This window comes from Myxocyprinus asiaticus, chromosome 27 (assembly GCF_019703515.2).
Source record: "Myxocyprinus asiaticus isolate MX2 ecotype Aquarium Trade chromosome 27, UBuf_Myxa_2, whole genome shotgun sequence".
Taxonomy (NCBI): domain Eukaryota; kingdom Metazoa; phylum Chordata; class Actinopteri; order Cypriniformes; family Catostomidae; genus Myxocyprinus; species Myxocyprinus asiaticus.
Window position 1 is genome coordinate 29579552 of NC_059370.1, and position 23528 is coordinate 29603079.

Sequence of the window (23528 nt, forward strand, 5' to 3'; positions counted from 1 at the left end):
ATTAGTTAGCTGCGACATAATGTATGATGCCCAAAGGCATAGGGTGTCTTATTCATTGTGAAACAGTGTTTTCTTAATGGCATGAATCACACTGAAGGCCTAGACTTTAAATGCACAGCCCGCCACTGATATATAGAGATATATATATATATATATATATATATATATATATATATATATATATATATATATATATATAACACACACACACACACACACACACTTGTACTGATATTTTAAAATCTGGTTAAGACATTTTAACAAAATCAGTCAACCTGCATTAAAAGTAGAGATTTAAGTGCTATATTTGGAGATGTGCGTTATTTGGTATAATATAATTGGTTGCGTTGTGCAGTTTACATCTCGTTCAGGCATCTTCTTGTTTGCCTGAGAAGCTATCTTGTTTTCTTCTGTTCTGCAGCCATCTGACCCTGGCCTCTTGTCTTGTTTAACACATCTGTGGCCTGGGAGAAAATGATGAAAACATTTATTTGTAGAATTTCTAACCTGTAAATAAGTTAATTTTTTATCTTTATTTTTTCACATGGTGTTTCAAATCCATTTACCTGCTCCAGTAGGACTCCAGCTGCCTGGTCTATGGCTGTGCCTACTTCTCTGTATTGGCCAGAGTAACGTATAAAGGCCCAGGTCAGCATAGCAATCATGGCCAGACCAAGTACACAGTCACATGCAAAGGAAATTGTTTCCAGGCCAATGAACAGCAAGATTCCAGACAGCACATATAGGAGGCAAACCAGGACAAAAAGCACAGCAGGTGTCCGGAAAGCACTGAAAACATTCTTTGACTGAAAAGAAAACAGGAACACCAAAAATTAGTAAACATCCCTAATATAATCTTGAACAATAAAACAATTTAGTTTCAAAAAAAATGTCTCCCACATTAAAGGAATAATTCTCTCAACATTTACTCAACCTTATGCCATCTCAGATGTGCATGACTTTTTCTTCTGCAGAACACAAATTATAATTTTTAGAAGAATATTTAAACTCTGTAGGTCTATATGATGCAAGTGAATGGAAGCCAACATTTTGATGCTCCAAAAAGCACATAGAAGTAATCCATATATTCTTAAGTGATAATTATAGGTGTGGGTGAGAAACAGATCAATATTTAAGTTTTTTTTCCCCTAGAAATTCTTCTCCCTGTCCAGTAGGGGGTGATATGCATGAAGAATGTGAATCACCAAAAACACAAGAAAAAAGAATGTGAAAGTTAAAGTGGAGATTGACTGAGCAGGGAGGAGAATTTACAGTAAAAAAAGGACTTAAATATTGATCTGTTTCTCACCCACACCAATCATATCACTTCAAAAGATGTTGATTTAACCACTGGAGTCTTATGGATTACTTTTATGCTGACTTTTTTGATTTTTGGAGATTCAAATTTTGGCACCCATTCACTTGCATTGTATGGACCAAAACAGCTGTAAAATTATTCTTAAAATCTTCATTTGAGTTCAGCAGATGAAAGAAAGTCACACATTTGTGATGGGTAAATGATGAGAGAATTTAAATTTTGGGGTTTCATTTCTTTTGCAAATTTTTCACATTACCCTTACCTCATTGTGCTTGCTGAAAGACTCCCACAGCTCCTTCAGCTCTTTTTCCAACTGTTCCTGGTAACGGTAACAGAAATCCCTCCCACCCATCTTCTTAGTGCTAGAAAAGAGATGGAGGGCCTCTTGCAAGATGAAATGGTGCTTTTCCTCCAGTGAGTCAGGAGCCACATATGGCAGATCTCCACCACAAACCTAAAAATGAGGGGAAATAAATGTTTAAAATGCAGATTAAATAAAAAGACAGGTTTAATCAGGTTCTATGGATTTTATGTTTGGTAATCATATGCCAACGCAACAGCTAAATAGTTTTGATAAGTTGTCTATGGTATGAACACCATGCGTATTTGTGAGCATTACATAACATGCATCATGTAAAATCAGATGTTTAACTGTCATACATACAATATATAATTTAAAAGCAGTTATGTGACATCAAGTATACTATATGCCCACAAAATAAAACAGTACAAGTAAAACAAATTTTTCAGAGTTTGTAGGAAATCTGTGAAGGATTGCTTGATATTATTACTATTATGGAAAACTAAAGTGTTTACAATGCACAGTTTATAGACATTAAAGATTTGTGGGGGTTTTCAGGGGCGAAAACAATACAACATACAGCAAGATTATGTATTAACCTACGCAAAAAGCGTAAACATTTTTGAGTGAAACTGTACTTATTGTACATATAATGGGTGTTCAACACATTCCAGGCAACATACCAACCTTCTCCATATTCTTGTAGTACTGGTCTTTAGCTGACGCCACAGCCGCTAGGTTATTGGCCTCTGCTGTAGCCTAAATGAGTTAAAATATTACATAAAACATCTGAAATATTACAATAAATATCAAATAACAGTAATAATGTATAATGTTTACCTCTAGCATGGATTTAGGGTGTGGAAGGTCTTCTCCCTGATATATCTTGATATATGCCTGTCAAATTCATTAAAAATGTTGTTGTTTAAACAATTATTGGCAGCTTGTTCACTGAAATAAGTAATGTTCAAAGTCTAGGTGTGTGCTCACCTTGAAGTATTCTAACAAGCCCCTGCAGGTCACCTTATTCCCATTGATCTCTTTCACAGCCAGTTCGTCAGGCTTCAGCAGGTTGGGAATGAGTACACGCAACTCTTCCTTAAACTCTGGAGCCACATCTGAGAGACAGAGTCAAGGATAGAGACAGTTATAGAGATTAAAAAAAAATTCAACAAATGAAAAAAAGAAACATTTTTTACATGCAGATGTAAAAAAAAAAAAAAAAAAAAAAAAGGACATGAAACCCATGAAATGAGGGACACTCATTCCGAAAGTAGACTGTTGACAATTAGACAAACATATGTAGTTTGTGTATGGATAAGTGAAAGTAGAATTGGAATGGGTTTTTTGGTCATTTTTTCTACTCATTACTCAGATAAAGCAACCCAGTAATTAAATTAATAGTTCACCCAAAAATGAAAATTCTCTCATCATTTACCCACCCTCATGCCATCCCAGATGAGTATGACTTTATTTTTGTCTGTTGAATACAAGATTTTTAGAAGAATATTTCAGCTCTGTAGGTCCATATAATGCAAGTGAATGGTAACCAAAATTTTGAAGCTCCAAAAAGTACATAAAGGCAGCATAAAAGTAATCCATCCGACTCCAGTGGTTTAATCAACGTCTTCAGGAGCGATATGATAGGTGTGAGTGAGAAACAGATCAAGACTTTTTTTTGCTAGAAATTCTTCTCACTGCCCAGTATGGGGCAATATGCATGTCTTCTGAAGCAATCCATCATTTTTGGGTGAGAACAGTCCAAAATATAACTCCTTTTTCACTATACCCTCCTAAGACCTGAGCATGACTACTGTGTGCATTTTGCAAATCCCTTTTTGATTTGTAACTATTAGCCCAAAATAAACATGGAAAAAAAAAAAAAAAAAATCTAGAGCAAATAATTTTCCTAAAAATCAATGTCCTCATATGGGGTCACCGGCACTAAGTTGTGAAATTTTAAATAATACCAAGCTATAGAAAGTCTTTTTAAAGAAGATTTTTTTAAATCATATGTTTATTTTGTTTCCAGGAGTGTTGGTTATTCATGTTTTGGGACGTTACAGACATTTCAGCTGATTTTCTGTAAAGCTGCTTTGGAACCATGTGTACTAGGTAAAGCACAAATAAAAAAACTATACAAATAAAAATTCTTTGACTAGATTTGATTTTTATGTTACAAAGTTTTTTTTCTACTTTGGCAACAAAATGTCAGTGTTCTCTCTTTGCACTGTCAAACAAACAAGTGATAGCCAGTGCTGAAGTATTTTAATAATCAGATTAGCATAAATTATTCTGATTCAAAGTAATGGCCAGCATCGTCCAATCACTGCCAACCATGTTAAAATAAAATTATACATTATAAATTCTGAATCTATGTACTGATTTCCATTGTCCCATGTCCGCCAAACATGTTGAGTGGCCCAAACATCATCTGCAGCCTGAAACTGAAATTTTGGTCGGATTTTAGGATGCATTTGAATGCACTTGGCTGCATTGGAAAATTATAGGATGCTCCCTTGTTCCCTATTTAGTGAATGACTTAACCACCAGTATGCTGTCTGTCTGCACTGGTCTCAGAACAGTTCGAAATGCACCCTATTTTTATCCTAACTCCATATAATGCCTCTGAATATTTTTCTCAATGTAAAAATGCACAGTAAATATAGGACTTCTAATGAAAAACTAGCACTATTTTCCACTATAGTGATCACTGTGTTGAACAGCAGTTCTATTCTCACCCAAAATCAATACACATCTGGGATGGCATGAGGGTGAGTAAATGATGAAAGAATGTTCATTTATGGGTGAACAATTCCTTTAAGTTCTAAAAAAAAAATAAATAAATAAATTTTGGTCGTTAAAAAAAAAAAAAAAAGGTGTAACGGTATGTCCACATCGTTGCTGTCCAGGACTGAAAGTCACCATGTACAGTGTCTAAATGTATGACCCAAAACTACACCAATCACAAAATTGTAAATGAGGCCCATTTTTTGGCTTGGTTATGTAGTGGTTACTGAATTGAGTCATCCGTCATACGATTGCGGTCACATTCGAGTACTCAGGAACTGCCCGTCCCTAGTAATAAAGGTGTACATTGCAAGTATTAAAACATGAATGCAGTCTAATACCACACAGCTGTCCTGTGAAAGCAGGGCTTGTTGCCACCTTCAGGCCAGGGTGTGGTAAGAGAAAACAGGAAATGGAGGTGAAACAGGAACGAATGTGCTCTCTCACTGTCTGAAGCTCCTGATGCTGAATCTGCTTCACCTGAACACCGCCACACAAACACACAAAAAAGATATCACTACACATACAGTGGTGGCCAAAAATATTGGCACCCTTGGTAAATATGAGAAAAGAAGGCTGTGAAAAATCTGTCTTTATTGTTTATCCTTTTGATCTTTTATTTAAAATATTCACAAAAATCTATCTTCAAACAGATATCAAACAATTCCAAGTTTTATCAAAAAACAAATATTTTTGTCAAATATGTGGCACAATTATTGGCACCCTTTTATTCAATACTTTGTGCAACTTCCCTTTGCCAAGATAACAGCTCTGTGTCTTCTCCTATAATGCCTAATGAGGTTGGAGAACACATGACAAGCGATCTGAGACCATTCCTCCATACAGAATCTCTACAGATCCTTCAAATTCAGAGGTCCACGTTGGTGGAATCTCCTCTTCGGTTAACCACACAGGTTTTATATGGGGTTCAGGTCAGGAGACTGGGATGGCCATGGCAGAACCTTGAATTTGTGGTCAGTGAACCATTTTTGTGTTGATTTTGATGTGTTTTGGATCATTGTCCTGCTGGAATATCCAACCAGGGCTCCTTTTAAGCTTTCTGGCAGAGGCAATCAGGTTTTGATTTTTTATCTGTTGGTATTTGATAGAGTCCATGATGCCATGTATCCGAACAAGATGTCCATAAAAACAGCCCCACAACATTAAAGATCCACCACCATATTTAACCATGGGCATGAGGTACTTTTCCATATGGCTACCTCTCTGTGTGTGCCAAACTCATCTCTGGTGTTTACTGCCAAATAGCTCTATTTTTGTTTCATCTGACCATAGAACCAGGTCCCATTTGAAGTTCTAGTAGTGTCTGGCAAACTGATGATGCTTGAGTTTGTTGTTGGATGAGAGCAGAGGCTTTTTTCTTGAAACCCTCCCAAACAACTTGTTGTGAAGTAGGAGATGTCTGATTGTAGTTTTGGAGACTTTCTGACCCCAAGACCCAACTAATTCCTGTAATTCTCCAGCTGTGATCCTTGGAGAATTTTTGGCCACTTAAACCATCCTCCTCACCGTGCGTGGAGAGAATATAGACACACGTCTTCTTCCAGGCCGATTCATAACATCTCCAGTGGATTGGCACTTCTTAATTATTGCCATGATGGTGGAAATGGGTATTTGCAATGCTTTAGCTATTGTCTTATAGCCACTTCCCATTTTGTGAAGCTCAACAATCTTTTACTGCACATTATAACTTTATTCTTTTGTCTTACCCGCTGTGATAGATGATGAAGAGAATTTGGCCTGTGTGTGTTACCTTATATTTATACCCATGTGAAACAGGAAGTCATGGCTGAACAATCTCATGTTACTTGTCACTCAGGTGCACTAAAACATTTAAAATTTGAATGGGAATATACTTCAGATCTATTTTACTCATAAGAATTTCTAGGGGTGGCAATAATTGTGGCAAACATGTTTTGGAAAAAAATATTTAATTATGAGATTCCCCCCCCCTTTTAATTAGTTTACTTCAATTAAAGGTCAGATTTTTGTGAATATTTTGAATGAAAGATCAAAAGGATAAACAATGAAGACATATTTTTCACAGCCTTCTTTGCTCATATTTACCAAGGGCGCCAATACATTTGGCCACAACTGTACACAAAAATCTTAACAGAAAAATAGTTAATACCTAAAGTACAGTCATTCTTAATCACATACCTGCAGTCGTTTGTCCAAGAAATCACTTCCTCCCTTAAAACCGTATTTGTATTCGTAAGGGAAACTCCAGTCTCTGATCAAAAACATAAGTGACTGTGGGCAGGGAAAGAGTTGATACAACATGAAAGAAACATACATCAATATAAAAGCATGAGTTTTTTCTCTCTTTAACACACACACACACGCACGCACAGACAGAAATGTCTGGTAGGTATGCAAATGTTATTAGTTTCCAAGAACTATGGGAAAACTGTTCCGAGCTTTTATATTTTCATTATCAAAATAAGTACCAAAGAGTATTTCCGTTTTATTCTTATTTTTTCCCAGATATTACTACCATGGTACTGGCTTTTAAGTACGTTACCATGGTATATAAATGTGGTAATACTAATAACCATGGTACATAACAAAATACCATGGTACTACCATCTGATGCTCTCACTGTACTATGGTACTGCCACAGTATTTTTTATAAGGGCTTGGAAGGGTGAAGTGTGCTCAACAAATTACATGAATGACAAGTGAAAACCACAAAGTTTGTGATACAAATTAGATGACACGGAGCACGTGTCACAACAGGTACACACAGATATAAACTCAAACTGTTGAACTTAAGAGAGATAGCTTGTTTACAACGTTAATATCAACATGGGTTGTTTATACCTGAAAAGGCTTCAGAAATATTTCATCAATTGCCAGTCGGCCATACTCGGTAAACAGCTAAAAACACAAAGAACAAATGGCCATTTTAAGTTCCTCTAATGTCATACAAAGTTAGAAAAAAATTAGAAGCACAACATGAAGCATTTAAAATGAACAATCCAGGTATATAGTAGGTACAACATAACTGACAGCGTTAAACCATCCATCTGCATATTAAAAGGCTGAAACCAGTCTCCTAGAAGGTGTTTGTTTAGAAGATTTTAAGCACAATCACTGCATTATATTGCACATTTTGAATATCAAGATACTTTATATGCAACCATTTCTCTGTAGTGTAGTAAAGAGACAGTTTCCCTAGTCAAAATGTCAGCATAAGTGCGCGGTGTGACTCTGGATAAATTCAGATGGAGACACTTCTAATCTAGGCTAGTTGTGACTGGACTAACCTGAAGTTGCTGTAGATCATCTTCCTGAATATTCTGCGACAGGTTATAAATCTGCAAAAAACATTAAATTGTATTTACAGCATTTTTTTAGTTGAGACAGACCAGTATATCGGTTTTAACAATTACTCGTGCCGATAGTTGCTTTTTGGGACTATTAGTTATATGCAAAAATCTATGCCGCTAGTTTTTTTTTCATTCCTCCGTGTTACACTGTGGTCAGCACTGGAGGATTCTACAGTTCTTATAACACTGACAGAGGTGAAATAAAAACATTCGTGGGGATCTGCAGTATCTTAATCTTTCATCATTTATTTTTTAATTTTTTTGGATATTCTCCCCTTTTCTCCCCAATGCACTCCAAATCCTCATGGTGGCGTAGTGACTCGCCTCAATCCGGGTGGCGGAGGACGAATCTCAGTTGCCTCCATGTCTGAGACAGTCAATCCGCGTATCTTATCATGTGGCTTGTTGAGCGCGTTACCGCGGAGACCTAGCGCGTGTGGAGGCTTCACGCTATTCTCTGCGGCATCCACGCACAACTCACCACGCCCCACCGAGAGCGAGAACCACATTATTGCGACCACGAGGAGGTTATCCCAACACGACTCTACCCACCTTAGCAACTGGGACAATTGGTTGCTTAGGAAGCCTGACTGGAGTCACTCAGCACGCCCTGGATTCGAACTTGTGACTCCAGGTGTGGTAGTCAGTGTCTTTACTTGCTGAGCTACCCAGGCCCCTAAATCTTTCATCATTGACCATTAGGGATGGGACGATATATACAATTTCGACATATCGCGAACCAAAAAAAAGACGAACCATATCGAGGCAAAACTCAATATTTCGAAATTTGAAACATTGTTTTCTGTCCATGTGATCATAAATGAAATTACCCATCAAACATCATCATCTCTCAATTGCTTGATTTTACCCATAATGTGCTTTTTTCTACACTGTTTACAGGGTTCGCACAAGGTCTTTAAAGTGTTTGAATTTAGCTCTTAAAAATACAAGTACTGGAATACCTGGAAAATTGCCTTTTGTTGAAAAGTGCTTGAGATTAAAACTGACCATTTCTTCCGTGTAATGTGTATCCATCAAAGATGAGATCCCGCGCTCCACTTTTGTTGAATAATGTGTCTATTAATATCCTTTCTGTTCTTTACTGTCACACAAAATTAAAAATAAATATTAATTTTGATCACAAATAGCACGGATCCACTAAAAAACAGAGACTTCTCTCTCGTTAATAAATGAATCGCAACACCTGTGCAAGTCTGTGAGATGCGTGTTAAACACTTAAAGTGACAATTTTAGTGTTTGTTATACAAATTAATGTAAACTTAATGTTATTACTTGTAAATTGAACACATTATTTCAAACATTGACAGCTCATATCATTATTATATATACAATTTCAAGAAATAATATTAATTGATAAAGTAGAATTTTTACATTTTTAAAAAGTTAAAATGTGATTATAGTAATCAAGACAAATTATTAAAAAATTAAACATTTTCACATACTTGTTCAGCACCTGATCAGCCTGAATGTAGCCCACTATATTTGAAGGTTTATTGTTTGTGATCTTTTCTTACAGTGAAAGGTATATAAGAAACTCTTCTTATATCAACTTTGAGGATTTATATTGTGCATTAAAGAACTTTATTTTGATGAGAAATTATAATGTGCCTTTTGCGCAAACCTTTTTCACAAAATACAAAATTTTCTGCCAGACTTTTCATTTAAGTGTTATCATATTGAACCGAGATAATATTGAATCGTAAACCTCGTATCGCATATCGAACCGAATCATGAGATAACTATATCGTCCCATCCCAATAGACAATATTCATTCATATTTTTTTTTACTCACTTTAATGCATATTTAGTTATTTTTAAAAGATAATCAATGGTTCTAAATTGAAGTGAGGGCATGCAAAGAAAAATGTGAGTATACGGAATATGCTCTGTCAGCAACTTACTGTATATACTGTACATATAACACACACACACACACACAAAACCCTTCATCTGGTGAATATATAGGCTATAAAAATCCTAATATACTTAAATATAAAGCAGTGTAACGAAGCCAAGTAATAAGAACCCCTGGTGTGTTTCGGGCATGTTTATAGTTAAAAGTTCCGGATTATACACCAAATCTTTGTTTTTTTTCCTGGTTATTTTTGGGATTTTGATTGAACAATAAACTGCATTTTATTTATTTTGGACCCTTGTAGCCTCTGTAACTGTGCCAGTCAAAGTACTGAAAGACTAAGATTTGTTTTTACATTCTATAAATTGATTTTAAAAACTATTGGCCGATTAATCAGTTATCTGCCTTTTCCATCACCTTATTTTACCTGCAAAATCCACTATCATTCGATCTCTAATTTACAGCCTTCTCTTATTGACTCAGGTAGGCAAAATGTTTTTTCTTTGTTTTTTGTTTTTTTTATAGAGTATTGAGGAAACCTGGATAGAGCTGGTCATGGTGCTGAGGGCAAAGATGGTGGCACAATCTTTCACTGTGGACTGAGAATCAAACGCTCCCTGTGTATCCATCAAAAGCACTGCAACCTACAGAAAAGAATAAATGCTCTATATTAGTACCGCAAACCTATATCATAGGAGAAAGTAACCACAGACATGATTCAAGAGTGCTTTGATGGTTTCTTTGCACACATGCAATAAGCCAGAATCACCCATGACAAAATCTTGACAGGAAATTACAGCACAAGGTTACTAGGTAACCTGAAATCAGGCCTTACACAAGTGCAGATTGCTTACTGGACAAGAAAACCCAAATAAGATACACAACAAGGCCAAAAGCATATGGACACCCTACTTCTAGTTCTAATTATTAGGTTTGACTCTTTCAGCTACACCCATTACCAGCATGTGCATGAAATTAAGCATACAGCCATACAATCTCTTAGACAAAAACATTTTTAGTAGAATGGGGTGTACATTTTGTGTTACAGCATGACAACGTGCTCAAAGTGAGGTTCATAAAGAATGGTTTACTCTGTCTGGTCTGGTGTTGCAAAACTTGACAAGCCTCCAAAAAAGCCCAGACTTGAATCCCACTGAACACCTCTGGGATGAATTGGAAGTCTATGAGCAAGTCCCAATCACCCAACATCAGTGCCAAACCTCACTGATGCCCCTGTGTCGAAATGGGAGCAGATCCCTGCAGCCCTTTTACAACATTTAGTGGAAATTCTTCCCTGTTTTAGCAGCAAAGGAGGGACCAACTGCCTATTAATGCCAATAGATTTTTGAAATTAAACATTCAACAATCACATATAGGTGTAGTGTGTTAGGGTGTCCACATACTTCTGGCCATGTAGTGTATTAAAAAACAATACAGTTCATAAATCTGTCATAATGAATTTCTAGAGAACCGAAACTGACTAATACTACTCACTCTGTTCTGTTAACTCAGTTCTTCATTCAAAGTTTATATCTCATGTATGACTACTGTCTGTGACCTGTCTGGCATTGAGTGCTTGTTACCTCACTTCCATCCTTCTTCTGCACCACGAAGACTTCACTCCATAGCTGGATGCCAGTGGTCTCCGGCTCTGAGCCTCCTCTCCAGGAGAACCCTGTCAGGGGCTCGTTCTCTCCTCCAAGCCAGTCCTGCCCTGGCTGGAGGGGACAAAATGATGATGGGGTGAGCATATGCATATACATATACAATAGAAAACACAAAATACGATGTTCAGTTTCCTCCTCAAGAGCAGTGCGGCAGGAAGAGGAACTCAATATCTTAGGCCTTGTTTACACCTGGTTTTAAGTTCCGTATCAGACAGTTTACACCATTCATTTAGCCTATGTAGCATACTGACGTTGTTCTGTTTTCTTGTCTAATGAATGTATTGAATGTGCTTATCAAAATTTCTTTGATCTGCCAGTATTTTTCTTTTCAAGGCATAGTTCACCCAAAAATGAAAGTTCTCTCATCAGTTTTGTACCAGATTTGTATGACTTACTTTCTTCTGCAGATTTTTAGAAGAATATCTCAGCTCTGTTGGTCCATACAATGCAAGGGAATGCTGGTTCAGAACTTTGAAGGTCCAAAAAGCATATAAAGGCAGCATAAAAGTAATCCATACAATTCCATATTTTCAGAAGCAATATGATAGGTGTGGGTGAGAACCAGATCAATATTTAAGTCATTTTATACTAAAAATCTCCACCTTTGACCAGTAGGTGGCGATACGCATAAAGAATATGCAAGAAGAAGAATGTGGAAGTGAAAGTGGCTATTTCAAGTAAAAGAGGACTTAAATATTGATCTCTTTTTAACCACACCTATCATATTGCTTCAGAAGACATGGATTTAACCACTGGAGTCAGATTACTTTTATGCTGCCTTAATATGCTTTTTGGACCTTCAGAGTTCTAGCCACCATTCACTTACATTGTATGGACCAACAGTGCTGAGATATTCTTCTAAATATCTTCATTTGTGTTCAGCAGAAGAAAGAAAGTCATACACATCTGAGATGGCATGAGGGTGAGTAAATGATGAGAATTTTTTTTTTTTTTGGTGAACTATCCCTTTAATGCCACACATGTCCGGTAGTTTTAAATCCCCTGTTTTAGTGCAATGACTGATTGATTGAGTAGGTAGTCCTTCGCTGTTAGTACTTGTGAGGCCGGATTAGAATTTACAAAACAAATCCGATCTAGTCACATGTTTTTCTGACTACCTCCAAATGTGGATTGAGTGCTCCAATCACAAACCTTTTGGACCCCCTTTGCCCATATATTTAGACCTGTCTACTTGTGATCGGATCACCCAAGATGGATCTTAATACCATGTGTAAACAGGGTCTTAAAAAGGGTTCGGAAGAATATTCACAGTCCAAGTCAAACATCCTGACAAGAAAATTATGCATTCATATAATTCAGTCACTATTTAAAGTGATTTAAATGTCTTGAATGCATTATTGTACATTTAGATTTTTCTTCTGACCTTCTTATACATGTATCGGAGCATGAAATCCAAAAGGAAACTTTTCCCCTTTCGGAAGGCACCAGCGACCGACATCACCACCACATCCTTATCTCGGATCTCAGGTTCCAACAGAATTCGACTGAGCGCCTCTGTATCCAGGTCAAAGGAGTGATCCTCCTTGTTGACGGTCACGATCTGGATAGGCCCAGGTTCACGCCGCATCCTCGGTCTTATACTACAGGCTTACTGTGGATGACACGAACAATGATCAAGCATTCATATTCAAGTGCAAGTATCTGTTTTGACCTTTACAGCTAAATCATTACTATCTGCTTGAAAATATCAAAGACAGCATTTTAAATCACATTTCTGCGAGGCAGTATTGAGACAGTACAGGCCCTGTTGGCCGGCAGGGCAGGGTTTGTTTGAAAATTGTGATATGGCAAGCTAGCTGAAAGGCTCAAGCATGCTCTTCTCCACTGACAGATTCCCCAGCCTGAATGTCACTCATTGTTTTAATCATTCTGACTGCTTTCACCCGTAGGCAAATGAGTACAATCAACACTACTGTGGAATCATTTAAAAAAAAAATTCTGAGAAAGCTGCTATGGATGCAGCGATTTAGATTTGCATATGATGGAGCAGTCTGTGCACAGATGTGTACAGGTAAAACAAAACAACTTAATAAAATGCACAGAGGTGGAACCTACTAAAAGGGGTGTGGAAAAGAAAAACATGCTGAAAAATGTCAGGAACTCCTCTTTGAGCCTTCTCAAAATAGGCTAAACCGTATGCTTGCAGTACTACTTAATAATCCTTTTAAGATAGTCAGTTGTTTGCATGTACTTTATAGAAACCTGGCTGTTGCAACAAGCCAATTTATGTCAAACATGATACATGACCAACTGAACGTGCTCATGCCAGTGTGATAGACAGTGCGTTCAAAACGTTCACAACCAAATTTCTTTATAGTGCTAAAAAACAACAACAACAACTTCCATAATGGTTAGGTAAACAAACAAATGCTTATTAAAGAGTAAATCTAATAGATTAGTGCAGGCACCTCCTCTCCAACCTCCAGAGTAGACCGGATGAGTTCCAGATGGTTTATGTAATATTTTCCAAATATGAACCAGAAGTTTTTTAATGGGTGGAATCTTAAAACATGCACATATTTGATTAGTATAAAAGCAAATATTACACTAACTAGTTATTGTCGCCTCTCCCCATCACTGTTTCAATCAAAGTTTCAATCAAACCTATTTGAGAAACGTACGAAACAGCGAAATTGAATCATCGTGTTTTCAGATAGCGCACATATTACTGACGTATAATTTTAAAAGCAACCAGCTAATCCCAATACCTTATCCTTCGGTTAATACTGCAGACTTGCCACGGCTTCTCTTTCAGATTATGAACGCTTCAGTTTCAATAAACACAAGTTTGCCAGCCTTAGAACGTCCCACCACATGTGTAGCTGGGAAATGTAGTTTTTTGTGTGATAAATTCGCTTACGGTCCACCTACCTGGAGATCAGAAAAGAACTACAAGACCCTGGCTACGTGGTAATAAACTCACTTTGCAAGTGGGAAGTGAGGCTTGTTTTTGTGGTCCTATCAGAGGGCATAAATCTTACCGAGCCTAGTAGCCTACTAATATGTTATGAATGCGGAACCAATAAATTAATCTATAAATATCACCCCTAAGATGAAGTCACTTTGTGCATTTTTTTTATGTAATAGTTCTTTTTGATAAGTCAACTGAAATATAAATAGTTATATAAACTACAATCTATCCTTTTATTGATTTTTATTTGACACATTTTTTTTGCCTGATGTCTAGGGAGTGTCTGCTAGGTTTTCCACAGTGTGTCATAAGCCTACTAGCACAGAACACTACAATTTTAGTTTAGACAAGACCAAGAACCACTCATTAAATCGTCACATAAAGCACACAAAACAACAGCTGGCTGATTCCACATTTGCGTCCCACTCACTTTACATCTGCCAACAGGGTTGGGGAGTAACGAAATACATGTAACGGGATTACGTATTTAAAATACAAAATATAAGTAACTGTATTCCACTACAGTTACAATTTAAATAATTGGTATTTAGAATACAGTTACATTCAAAAAGTATTTTGATTACTGTAGAGATTACTTTGCATTTTATTGCCATTTGTTTCATTTAATATTTAGTCCTTTCAGATGGAAAACATTTATACAAATAAATGATGTGATCTAAAGTGCATTTGAACAGCGGTGAAACACTTTCTTATGATGTGTTACATTCATACGAGCAGACAGAGAAGTACATTTGAAGTAAGTTTGAAGTAAGTTTGGAGCAGAAGAAATAGAAATAAACCTTGTGTAAATTGTCAGCTTTACGCTAAGCTAAAATGCTATTTCTAGCCATTTTACATGCACGTTACCAGGCACGATCATATTTTTGCTTGCACGTTGGATCATTATAAATTTTTTCTAGTAAGACATTTGATATTAGGGCAAAAATTGTATTCTTTTTTTAAATTTATTCCCCTTTTCTCCCAATTTGGAATGCCCAATTGCCACTACTTACTAGGTCCTCGTGGTGGCTCAGTTACTCACCTCAATCCGGGCGACGGAGGACAAGTCTCAGTTGCCTCCGCTTCTGAGACAGTCAATCTGCGCATCTTATCACATGGCTCGTTGTGCATGACACCGCAGAGACTCACAGCATGTGGAGGCTCATGCTACTCTCCGCGATCCACACACAACTTACCACGTGCCCCATTGAGAGCGAGAACCACTCATCGTGACCACGAGGAGGTTACCCCATGTGACTCTACCCTCCCTAGCAACCGGGCCAATTTGGTTGCTTAGGAGACCTGACTGGAGTCACTCAGCATGCCCTGGATTCGAACTCACAACTCCAGGGGTGGTAGTCACAATCAATACTCGCTGAGCTACCCAGACCCCAAAAATTATTTTCTTGATAATAATTTTTTTTATTGTTTTCCTGTAAAAATATCAAAAAATCCTTAAAACAAGATCAGTTTGATTTATCTTGTTTTAGAAACAACACTGCCTAAGATATTTAGGTTTTTCAGAGAATGTATTTTTAACATGTGTATTTTGTCTTACTGTACTGGCAGAGTTGTTATAGTCAAAACAAGTGAAAAAATCTACCAGTGCTGAAGAAGTAGTCAAAAGTATTTAGAATACGTTACTGACCTTGAGTAATCTAACGAAATACGTTACAAATTACATTTTACAGCATTTATTATGTAATCTGTAGTGGAATACATTTCAAAAGTAACCCTCACAACCCTTTTTGCCAATATGGATCTAGAGAAAATTAAATCCCCCATTTTAGATCAAAGGTAAATGACCTTCATGACAACTACTATTTTGACAGGCACATGCACGCACGCACACACACCCACACAAACTATCTACAAAGCTGAAAAAAAATCTCATTCTCATGTTCTGTGTTTTTAGTGATATTGTGATCTTTACAGAGGAGGTACTGGTCAAATTTTAACACTGTTAACTAAATTATAGACGAAAGTAATTTATTAATTACAAATAAAAACATTTCATCTGATTCTGCAGAATGTCCTCAATGTCCAAATGGCATTAGCATAGACACTAGCTAGCCATATTTTGTGTGTTTGCTAATTATATGCTAAAATCTCAACCCTGTTGTCATTCAAGAGTAACAGGGTTGAGTAACAGCATAAAAACTTGATAAGGATTTCTAGTTTGAGCCCAAAAAGGTGGAGAGTGTAAAACAGAGGTTCAAAGTCAGAGAACTGAAGCACACACAGTATATTGAGTGACCAAGTCTTACTCTATGTCCAATATTCAACCCTGTTACATCATTGTTTTATTGCAAAAATGATAAATAGATCACTCCTGTTTTTCAATCATATTTGGTCCAAAGTTTTTACTACTTTAATAAATAAAATGCTATAAAATTAGGATAGAATTGGGCTTGTGGGCACAGTTAAAAGGAAAAACATGTTTGAGAAACATGCAGCTATTGTCCACAAAAATACTTGTAAAAATGGAAATGCTATGGCCTGAGATAGGCAAAAATACGTTTTGTATGGCTAAAAGCATGTTTTCTTAGATTACATGTTGATAATTGACAGAACGTTGTTACGTTTTCATGTCACGAAGGGCCTAAAAGTCACATTAATGGAATCACTCAGCTTCAAGAGTCTGCAGAGCTTTACCTACACATGTGTACCTTCAACTTGCAGATTAAACATTTGTAAAAAAAAAAAAAAAAACATTTTAGTTTGAAGCTGTTCCTATATCCTAAAACTATAAGAAAATATTTCATTTCAAAAGTATATTTGTCTATGCATGGTTAAATTAAAAAATATATTTCATTAGGTGGAGAATAGAATGGTTACATTTACAAAGAATACATTTATGTGCCTTTTTATGCATTTCACCTGCCTTTTTTCTCAAAAATTGCAAGTGAACAATAATGGGGGAGAACATTGTAGATCAACAATTATTTAAAGGTTAAGATGTGTGATTGTCATTATTGAAATCATGCGTGATGTCACTGGTTCACTCCCAGATTTACGTTATATGTGTGATCTCACTTCTGAAATCAACATGCTACAGAGAGCTTGATAATTAAAATGAGTTTTATCATTGACTATTACATAAGGAAAAGATATCATAATAACATTTTAGTACTTTATTGCTAAATGAATTACACATGAAGAGAATGGGGGTAAGAGTGTGATGTAGTGTCAACCTGTTAAACATAGGTACTAAAAAAAAAACAACAACACATTAATAAAGCAAAGGGTAGCATGCATTATATTACACAGAAAACAAATTACTTCAGACAATAATCAGGAAGAAATAAGGGTTCGATATCAATATTTCCGTAAACCCTGAAGAACAGCTGGCAGTTTGTCTCAATAATACTTGAATATGTTCATAATTTTGAACCATATTTTGGTGTAAAAAAAAAAAACGTTTTCTTTCAAAAGAACAGTATAACTTTCTTCTTCTAATTTGAGAATACAACAAATCTTTAGATGAAGATTCTTGATGAGAGGAACTCAATGAACAATGGCATGGAAGTGCATTAAATACTACATGTCAACTCAGACAATAAACAACATTTTTGTTCTTTCTGACAAAAAAACAAAAAAAAAAACGGCCATTTGGCAAATGCTGTTAAACAAAAGTTAGCTACAATACACTAATAGCAAGGATAAACGCACAGTGCTGTCAGTCCCTACAAATGTCTTTTCAAATCATTACATTATTTGGAATTGCTTATGTTGCACCTTTTATAACAGTAAGTAATAGTTCAGGCAGTTATAAAGTGACAATAGTACATAAAGCCAAGGGTTTTCAAGAGTTTTCAACAGTGGTCCCATCTCCCTTTTAACCCTCCTTGCTTGTACATAGCACACAGGTACCATCTATCAGTGGTTGCCTCCTGCAAGGTCAAGCAGTGATCCTGCAGCCTCCTGAGCCTCTGCATCAAGCTGCAGTATCTCAACCGTCTCTAGGTCTATTTCAGTGTCTCCTGGAAGAACCAGGTACTGATACTGCTGATATTGATAATAGTGTAACTCAATGTAACCACTGTCTGCCAATGGATCTTTCTCTGAGTCCTCTCCTGCAATCTCTGTAAGTTCTACAGACTCCATGGTGACTAGCTCCTCGTGATCAGGTGACAAAAAGCATGGTGGGTTTGAACACAGAGAATCGAGATCTGAAGAAAAATGAAGAGGAATTGTTTATGAAATGGAATTAAGAGAATTGTTCCATACAGAACCACAATGAAAAAGGTCCGAATTTCATGGGACCCAGTCCAGAATTGAAAAGGAATGCCACGCATTCACTTACCGTTATAGTTATAACTCTCTTCTCTCAGAACTCATAGTTGCATAATATTTTCTTTCATTCACAAAAAAACTATTGCATTATTATTTAAGTAGTACTATACTGTGAAAGATCTGTGCGTTAGAAGAGAGCTAAGCAGATGTTATGCGAGACTTCTTTAGTGACCCTGTAATAAAACAGCCTGACATAAATAGGCCAGCCATCATGTCACTGTGGCTATAGGTTGCTAGGGTAGTGTCGGGTTGTTACCAAGACAACAGTTCACAAACATACCGGCTCTAGAAAAAGTGAAAGAAGGCTAGCAAACAGTTCAGGGAGAAAACTGCATGTGAGAGAAGTTCATAGAATGCTAAATATTATTTTGTAAACTATAGTTCTATCTAATCTAATGCCCCCTGGACTCTTGAGTCACTTGAGTTCTCTAAGCACTATTATTTTACTTTTGAATAATTTCAAAGAATATAAATAGTTAATAGACTTTTATTAGAGTTCAGGTAAAAGTGGTGCGACTGACCTGATATTTCCATAGTCTCATTCATGATGTTTTCTACATTATCAGCTGCCTCCAACCTGTTCAGAATGCAGGTCAGATAAGCTTGTGTGACAGTATCATACATCACCATTATCAAAACAAGTTGAGCTTAATCGACAGCATTGTGGCATAATGTGGATTACCACAAATTTTTATTTTGACATGTCACTTAAAAAAAAAAAAAAGCAAAAATCTGGGTTACAGTGAGGCACTTACAATGGAAGTAAATCTGTAAACGTTAAAAATCTCACTATTTCCAAAGTTTGGCAAAAAATGTTATGCATGTTAATATGATTTAAGTGTAATAGAATCGCTTACTAACCTTTTTTGTGAAGTTACAATATATCGAATTTTACAACATCGTTGCTCTAAACCCTAAAACCCAAAAATAACCGAAAAACAAAGAATTAAACAACTTCACAGCTCAAGTAATACAATAATACAAAAGTTTTAACAGAAGGATTAATGTAAGTAATTTTATAAAATTGTAAGCTTCACATTTCTGCCTTTAAACCTTAAAATTGGCCATATTCACTTCTTTTTTAAGTGCCTCACTGTAAACATGATATTAGTTTCTTCTTTTTTTAAAAAAAGAGGTATGAGGTTTTTGTGTGTGTGTGTGTGTGGAAATTATGCCACAAATGCTGTCGACTGAGCTTAACTTGTATTGAACCCAGAAAAGTCCATACAGATGGTCTATTAAGCAAAAGCAAAGCAAATCAAACTCACAAAACAGGATTTTTCAACAAGTTGCTGTTGGTACGATGACAATAATGTGTTTTTCTAAGAACCTCCAGAAGAGCTGGCCGACACTCTGGACAGACACGCCATAATGAGCCCTTTCCAACAGACTATTACACAAAACATAACAATATTTCGTTAAATTAAGTTATACAGACTAGAGATCAGAAAAGTCAAACAAATTTAAGTACACATCAAAGGGATGGTCCATCCAAAAACGAAAATTCTGTCATAATTTACTCATCCTCATGTTGTTCCAAATGCATTTAACTTTTTTCATTTATATTATGCAGAATTTGTACTGAAATTCTTCCTAACATCTCCTTTTGTGTTCCACAAAAGCAAGAAAATCATACAGGTTTGGAACAACATGAGGGTGATTAAATGGTGACAGAATGTTCACCTAGGGTGAACTATCGCTTTAACAAAAGTGATTGGAAATACAGAGGGCTGACGCACTTGACTCCTGTCACGATGCATTCGTTGGAAGCTCTTGCTCAAGGACAGATTGTGTCGAACAGAGTTCCTCCAGCCACCCGGAGCCTCTCTGTAGTAGGGGAAGTTGTTGACAATCCACTCATAAATACCTTTCACGGGTAGTCTCTTTTCTGGGGAGTCTTCTATTGCCATAAAGATGAGACTGCTGAAAGAGTATGGGGGCTTAGCAGGGTAGGAAGGCAGTGGCTGGGCAGGGATGAGTTCTAATGTCTGGGGCAGTGTGGTGATTCTGGGCAGGGGCTGCAGGGGCAAAAGATTCCCTCTTTGATGCAGCCAGCTGAGGCAAGTCAGGTCATCCTGCTCAGATGCTGTGGCGGGACTAAGGCAGTGTGACCCCCCAGAAACCTGAGGGGTAGATGAGAAGTGTAGACAGGAGGCTGGGGTGGAAGGAGAGTGAGTGGTTGGGGAGAGAGGGAGGGATGCAGGCAGAACAGCAGAGGGCTGTGGAAGAGAGGGGGATAGAGACAGAGCTTCGGAATTATTTCTAGAGGAATGTAGAGGAGAATGGGTAGGCAGTGCTTGTGTGTCTTTCTCCATCTGTCTCCCAGCTGCAGGGTAGAGACCCACACATTCACCTGTTGAATTGGAGAAATACATGTGAAATAGAGGTGGGAAACAAATATTGATATGTTGAAGTATAGTGATATTTTTCCTCATGATATTGTATGGATATTTGCACGGCAAATTTTATGGTGTTATAATATTATGGTGATGGGAAACACTTTTGCCAAATCGATCTAGGAATTCAACAACAGTCCCTTAGAAGGAGCTTTACACATTAACCTCCCTTACTAAAATTGATAATGATTTTACAGCTCATTAACAGAGGTATTTTGATAAAAATGTTAGTATCATATAAAATTGGCTAACTAGGTGAAATCTATTATACTTTTGTGTATTGAAACTGTATTTAGGCTACTATTGTATTCATAAATACTATAATTAATTTTTAGAAAGACTAGCTACAGTGACCTAACCACAGAAATAAGGAGCCATTATAGTCTTATATGCTTATGGCTTTGCATTGTACATAGATATTAGGGAAATAACCTGGCACTTTTATATAAATTTAACAATGCATTAGGTGATTTGGAAACAGTTCTCTTAGGTCCGATGCAGACGAATGAGAAACACTGAGTGAAATATCGCAATATATCGTAGTTTACAATCGCAATAATATCGTATCGTGATTAATATCTCACTAAAATGAATAAAAGCTTAAAGGTAGTAAGATAAGGAAAGAGGACTGAAAAAACTCAGTACCCTTGCACTGAAGTCACATTTATTTCCTAATTTTGAATACTAAGTGCACTACTTAGTAAATGATTGAGCAAGCTAGCCAGCCAATACATTACACGGCTATTCAATTAGTGCAAAACAAACACATGAAATGGGTAATATGCAAATCTTGCTGTTAACTTTTGCGAAATATTAATAAGCCAAATGAAAGAAAAAATTAGTTCGACTGTTCTAGCACCTAACGTACACAGAAAGCTAAGCCACATGGGCTATACACCTGAGAAAATGGCGCAAGAATATTAAGTTACATTTAGAATAATTACCCACGCATTCATTCTCGCGTGAACCTTTTATGACAAAAGAGCGAAAGAAGCACAAAAAACTTACCTAAAAAGGTAGGTATCGATTTACAGCAATCAAACTCCAACGCTTTGCTCTTATAAATGTTAAGATTTGGGACCACTGCTAAAATCTATGTAAAAGAAAGTGCTATGCACAGCACTGTCCCTGTCCCCCGTCCCTGTCTGTGTTCGGTCCTTTCCCACGTTTCCTTGGAAACCAGAAGGACGCTTTGCAGCCGGCGCGCCTTAAAGAGACACTCAGCGCTCAGTCGTTGTGTTGAATTGGGTTTGCTTTTAACTTTAGAACCAGCCTGAATGCTGACCGCTCGTTCTAACATTTCGAAAAAGCTTCTCATGTTCTTTGCACATACCTGCAGCAATTCGCCCCAGTGTTTAAAGATCCTAAATGCAGTCATGATACAAAAACCTGTACAACAACATAACGTGTGTTTTAGCAAACTGGTCAGTTTCATGTATATGCATAGGCTATATCATGCATTGAATATATAATTTGGTTTTCTGAATTTTAAATCTATACATTTCCAGATATCTGAAATACCGAATCTAACATGTTGAAATTTAACTAGAGATTTCAGAAATTAGCATTTTCACTAATTCAGTTATTGATATCAGGAATGGACTTCTGCACTAGTAACAAAGTAATTATTAGGCTATTAGCAAAAATAACATTTTTGCTCATATATAAATATATATGTAATTGCATGGAGTGAACAGGAGTGAATGACAGATCATTGTTCAATTCTACTAGTGAAAATGCAGTTACAGATATTAAAAATTACAGAAAGAAAGAAAGAAAAAGAGTGGCAGTTAAAGCAGACTACAGCCCTTGTTAACATTGGATTTTTTTTTTTTTTTTTTTTTGACAGTGAGAGTTTGAACAGTCTTGGCCCATTTGAACATCCCATTAACCCGAGAACTCATAGGTAACTTCACCCCCCAAATGCATGTGGGTGAAAATCAACCCAGGTGAAATCTAGATGTTTTTGTTGTTGTTTGTTTGTTTTTTGGTGAGTGTGTGTAAAACTACTTATTTTTTCAAGGAAAATTAACTCTGATACAATTTTATTAGTAATTTCCATTTTAAAATAGTTGATATACATTTTATTAAATTCTGAATACTTTGGATACATTGAATGTGGAATAGTTTTGGGTAACTGTGTGAAAAAAGCCTGTATAGACCTTATTCACACTATAGAACCATGTTTGATTTTTAATGGGAATGACAAGGCTGTGAGGGACAGACTTACAGTCTCTTCAATGGCATGAATGGTATAAAGTTGTATTAAGCTCCTAGATCACATCTGATTTCCCACAACTCATGTTGTCTGGAGTTCTTTGTATACCGAATGTACTTGGACAGGAATGTTATCAATGTTTTGTCCGCGGAACGATCCAAAAAATCTAAACTGCAGCACAGAAGAGACTGTAAGTCTATCCCTCACAGCCTCGTTGTCATTCCCATTAAAAATCAAAGATGGCACTAGCGTGAATAAGGTCTCAACAACTCTACCCACACAAAAACATACAAATAAGTACAATGGACTTGGATAAAATGGATTTTGTACTCTATTCTATGTAGCTATCTTTGTTGTTTGGAGTGGTGAAAAAGAAAAGAGTTG

The 23528-nt window shown here is 36.6% G+C and overlaps 2 protein-coding genes across 2 annotated transcripts; both read right to left on the minus strand.

Moving 5' to 3' along the window:
* Positions 1–205: 205 nt before the first annotated feature.
* LOC127417746 (atlastin-3-like) lies at positions 206–14131 on the minus strand. Its single transcript, XM_051657940.1, has 14 exons — positions 14032–14131; positions 12687–12914; positions 11219–11353; positions 10175–10279; positions 7697–7747; positions 7251–7307; positions 6588–6680; positions 4751–4889; positions 2610–2737; positions 2460–2516; positions 2307–2378; positions 1581–1772; positions 567–806; positions 206–464 (listed from the first exon to the last, which is right to left on the minus strand). Exons 2-14 carry the CDS (start codon positions 12888–12890, stop codon positions 396–398), a joined length of 1542 nt encoding a protein of 513 aa, XP_051513900.1. The 5' UTR covers positions 12891–12914; positions 14032–14131; the 3' UTR covers positions 206–395.
* A 3274-nt stretch (positions 14132–17405) lies between these two features.
* Positions 17406–22057, minus strand: LOC127417935 (forkhead box protein N2-like). The gene is made up of 5 exons (XM_051658213.1): positions 21935–22057; positions 20270–20883; positions 19799–19920; positions 19052–19107; positions 17406–18406 (listed from the first exon to the last, which is right to left on the minus strand). Exons 2-5 carry the CDS (start codon positions 20843–20845, stop codon positions 18114–18116), a joined length of 1047 nt encoding a protein of 348 aa, XP_051514173.1. The 5' UTR covers positions 20846–20883; positions 21935–22057; the 3' UTR covers positions 17406–18113.
* Positions 22058–23528: the final 1471 nt, after the last annotated feature.

Excerpts from the sequence above, each read along its gene's own strand:
- LOC127417746 (XM_051657940.1), bottom strand. The coding sequence starts at position 12,890 with ATGCGGCGTGAACCTGGGCCTATCCAGATCGTGACCGTCAACAAGGAG. Across the intron at positions 807-1,580 it reads CTTTCAGCAAGCACAATGAG|TCAAAGAATGTTTTCAGTGC; the intron begins GTAAGGGTAATG and ends TTTTCTTTTCAG. Across the intron at positions 465-566 it reads CTGGAGTCCTACTGGAGCAG|GCCACAGATGTGTTAAACAA; the intron begins GTAAATGGATTT and ends ATTTTCTCCCAG.
- LOC127417935 (XM_051658213.1), bottom strand. The coding sequence starts at position 20,845 with ATGGAGAAAGACACACAAGCACTGCCTACCCATTCTCCTCTACATTCC. Across the intron at positions 19,921-20,269 it reads TGCATCGTGACAGGAGTCAA|TCTGTTGGAAAGGGCTCATT; the intron begins GTGCGTCAGCCC and ends TTTGTGTAATAG. Across the intron at positions 18,407-19,051 it reads TGAGACTATGGAAATATCAG|ATCTCGATTCTCTGTGTTCA; the intron begins GTCAGTCGCACC and ends ATTTTTCTTCAG.